This window comes from Leptinotarsa decemlineata, unplaced genomic scaffold, assembly GCF_025532065.1.
Source record: "Leptinotarsa decemlineata unplaced genomic scaffold, Ldec_3_MD MMD2_tig00003192_RagTag_RagTag, whole genome shotgun sequence".
In the NCBI taxonomy this organism is placed as follows: Eukaryota; Metazoa; Arthropoda; class Insecta; order Coleoptera; family Chrysomelidae; genus Leptinotarsa; species Leptinotarsa decemlineata.
In genome coordinates this window covers 4,330,606-4,333,292 of record NW_027412582.1, presented here as the reverse complement: position 1 = coordinate 4,333,292, position 2,687 = coordinate 4,330,606, and the positions used below count along the sequence as shown (strand labels likewise).

Below are 2,687 nucleotides of genomic sequence, written 5' to 3'. Positions count from 1 at the left end.
TCACACGGCTGCTTTTATACCCTGTACCCTCTCTTACGACAAGATCCTGAGCGCTTCTTCAATTACTTTCGGATGTCCCAATCTTCTTTTGATGAACTGCTAACTAAAATAAAGGGTTCGATAACTCTTCAAAACACCAATATGAGATCTGCCATTCCACCGGAAGAAATGTTGGCTTTAAGTTTAAGGTACGTAAAAGTTTTCTTTAGAGTATTGTACAAAATTAACTATAGACTATTTCTATGAAAAATGGTGAAATCATAACAGTAACATATTTCACATAATATTAGTATTGTGCAGAATCACCGTCAGGTGAAAATTGCGACAAATATGATCCAGCCGATGAGCTGCTAGGTCCTAAGGGAGCTAAGTTATTATCAGGGTAGTTTGGGTAACTACATGCATGTCCGCATTGAAAACTCGGAGGATTCATATACTGCATTGTACCGTGAGTACCAGTATAAGTTGTTGAATTATTTTTGAATCGTTGCAATAGTTGTGAAACTTCTATACGGAATTGAATTTTCTCATCGTTTGTGAGGAGCCTTACCGCTGGAATGAGTGACGTAAAAAAAGCTCCATCTTCGTCTGGTTCTTTTCTATCGTTTTCTGTTTGTTTTTTCAAAGTAGTGTCAATAAATTGGGACAATTTGTCTTCAATATTAGTCTTTTTTCTTTTTCTATTGATTGCTGAAGGAGTTTGGGACTCCGACGTGGCAGTGTGTTCTAGAGAAGTCTCCTCAGCAGTTTCAGCATTTTCATTTGCGTTTAGGATTATATTCAGCTCGTCATGATCTTCAGTAGAACCATCATTATCATCTTCTATTGTACTTTCTGTTGGTCGCATTTCACGATTTTTCTTCAAAAACCGAAGCTGTTCTTCGTAAATATAATGCGGTACTCTCTTTCTCGCGGCACCTGCAGTGGAACCACAGACAATCGATAACTGTCGATGTCGGATTGAGATATCGAGCAAGACGAAGTCGATTCGATGGCTAAGTTTCACCATAGTCACTCGACAAACTATTTCCGATAACACGTCGGCTTTCTTCGTATCATCGACAGAGAATCTAAGATCAAGCTGAAAACATCGAACAAAATCTTATGCATTCTTCTTCTTTTCTATATATAATAACAAATAATAAAAGGTATAACCTCAATACAAATAATTTCTAGCTAGTGTTCTTTTAATATTAAGAATGTTAAGAAAGGAATTAGTGAATTAAAATGTTACCGGTTAATATATTATTAGCCAGACAACACAGAAGGCAGAGGTTGAGAAACTTCAATATTGAGAGAATCTATCTGCGAAATACTTATGATCCATTCAATTTGGATAATTTAGAATTCCAGAGAAGATTTCGCACAAAAGATATATGTAGCCAGTTTATCGACGACCTAATGCCTCATATGAGTAACTCTCCTAAAATTAACATTATCGATCCTAGGACGAGAATTTTAGTGGCACTTTCATTTTATGCCACCGGTAGCTATCAAAGACTTATAGGTGAAAGCCACAATATTTCCATAAGTCAGCAGTCTGTTTCAAATTGTATTAGAGACATTTCTTCACTGATAACTGAGCATTTGGCTGATAGGTATGTGAAATTCCCAACTACAAATGAAGAGAGAAATGTTATCAAACTCGCTTTCCATCAAAAATATAATTTTCCAGGAGTCATAGGAGCAGTGGATTGTACACACATAAGGATTTTACATCCAGTCGAAGAAGAACACAATTTTGTTAACAGAAAAGGATATCATTCAATGAACGTTCAAGTGGTAGGTTTGTCCTTAAAGTTCATATGCATTATTTACTTGTTCTTTTTTAGATCTGTGATTCTAATTTGAGAATTCTAGCTGTAAATCCGAAACATGCTGGATCTACACATGATGCATATATTTGGCGTACTTCAGCTATTCGTGAGGAAGTTGAAATACAATATAGACTTGGAAATAGGAGCTGCTGGTTACTGGGTGATTCAGGCTATCCTTTGCAACCCTGGCTAATGACTCCTATTGTGAATGCACTGCCAAATACACCAGAAGGGAGATATACACAAGCTCATTGTTCTGCAAGAAATTGTACTGAACGTTGTTTTGGTGTATTAAAACAACGTTTCAGATGTCTTAGTGGTGACAGAACGTTGAGATATAAGCCTGAAGTTGTAGGCCAGATAATTTCATCATGTGCAACTCTCCATAATATATGCATACTCCACAATTTAAATGTAGACTTAATAGATGAGGTAAATGATCAGCTCCAAGTTGTAAGACCTCCAGACGTTGTGCCCAATGATTTACATCAAGAAGGTGATAGAGTGAGAGAACGTATTATAAGAAGATATTTTCATTAAACAACAAACTGAAATATATATTTTGAAATATACGAAATGCATTTTCATTTGAAGTAAAATTGTTGCAAAATACTAGTGATTTCTTCTTTTCATAAGTGAGTATATAATATAATTTATATTATAACAATGATGAACATTTAAATAATTGATTCAGTATTGAAATAGTCGGTTAATAATATAATTTATCAGTTATGTAAATAAATTGATTATACAAAACACTATTTATCAGTAATTCAAAACTCTTCATTTTATACAAAATGAATTTTCTGCAAATAAACAAGAGTTCATAAGAAATGAAAAACAAAAGTTATTCTTTCAAGCATATATTTT

At 34.3% G+C, this 2,687-nt stretch overlaps 2 protein-coding genes across 2 annotated transcripts; one reads left to right on the top strand and one right to left on the bottom strand.

The window, feature by feature from the left end:
• Window positions 1–286: 286 nt before the first annotated feature.
• On the bottom strand, window positions 287–1,009 carry LOC141483285 (uncharacterized). Its single transcript, XM_074177778.1, has one exon. The coding sequence runs from the start codon at window positions 1,007–1,009 to the stop codon at window positions 287–289; it is 723 nt and encodes a 240-aa protein (XP_074033879.1).
• Window positions 1,010–1,027: 18 nt separating this feature from the next.
• LOC111515796 (putative nuclease HARBI1) lies at window positions 1,028–2,451 on the top strand. Its single transcript, XM_023171997.2, has 2 exons — window positions 1,028–1,782; window positions 1,833–2,451. The coding sequence occupies exons 1-2, from the start codon at window positions 1,228–1,230 to the stop codon at window positions 2,355–2,357; spliced, it is 1,080 nt and encodes a 359-aa protein (XP_023027765.2). The 5' UTR covers window positions 1,028–1,227; the 3' UTR covers window positions 2,358–2,451.
• The last annotated feature ends 236 nt before the right edge of the window (window positions 2,452–2,687 follow it).

What these genes read in the sequence shown, in the direction of transcription:
- LOC111515796 (XM_023171997.2), top strand. Translation starts at nt 1,228, where the DNA reads ATGTTACCGGTTAATATATTATTAGCCAGACAACACAGAAGGCAGAGG. An exon ending in ATTCAATGAACGTTCAAGTG is followed by an intron (nt 1,783 to 1,832) that starts GTAGGTTTGTCC and finishes GTTCTTTTTTAG; the next exon opens with ATCTGTGATTCTAATTTGAG.
- LOC141483285 (XM_074177778.1), bottom strand. Translation starts at nt 1,009, where the DNA reads ATGGTGAAACTTAGCCATCGAATCGACTTCGTCTTGCTCGATATCTCA.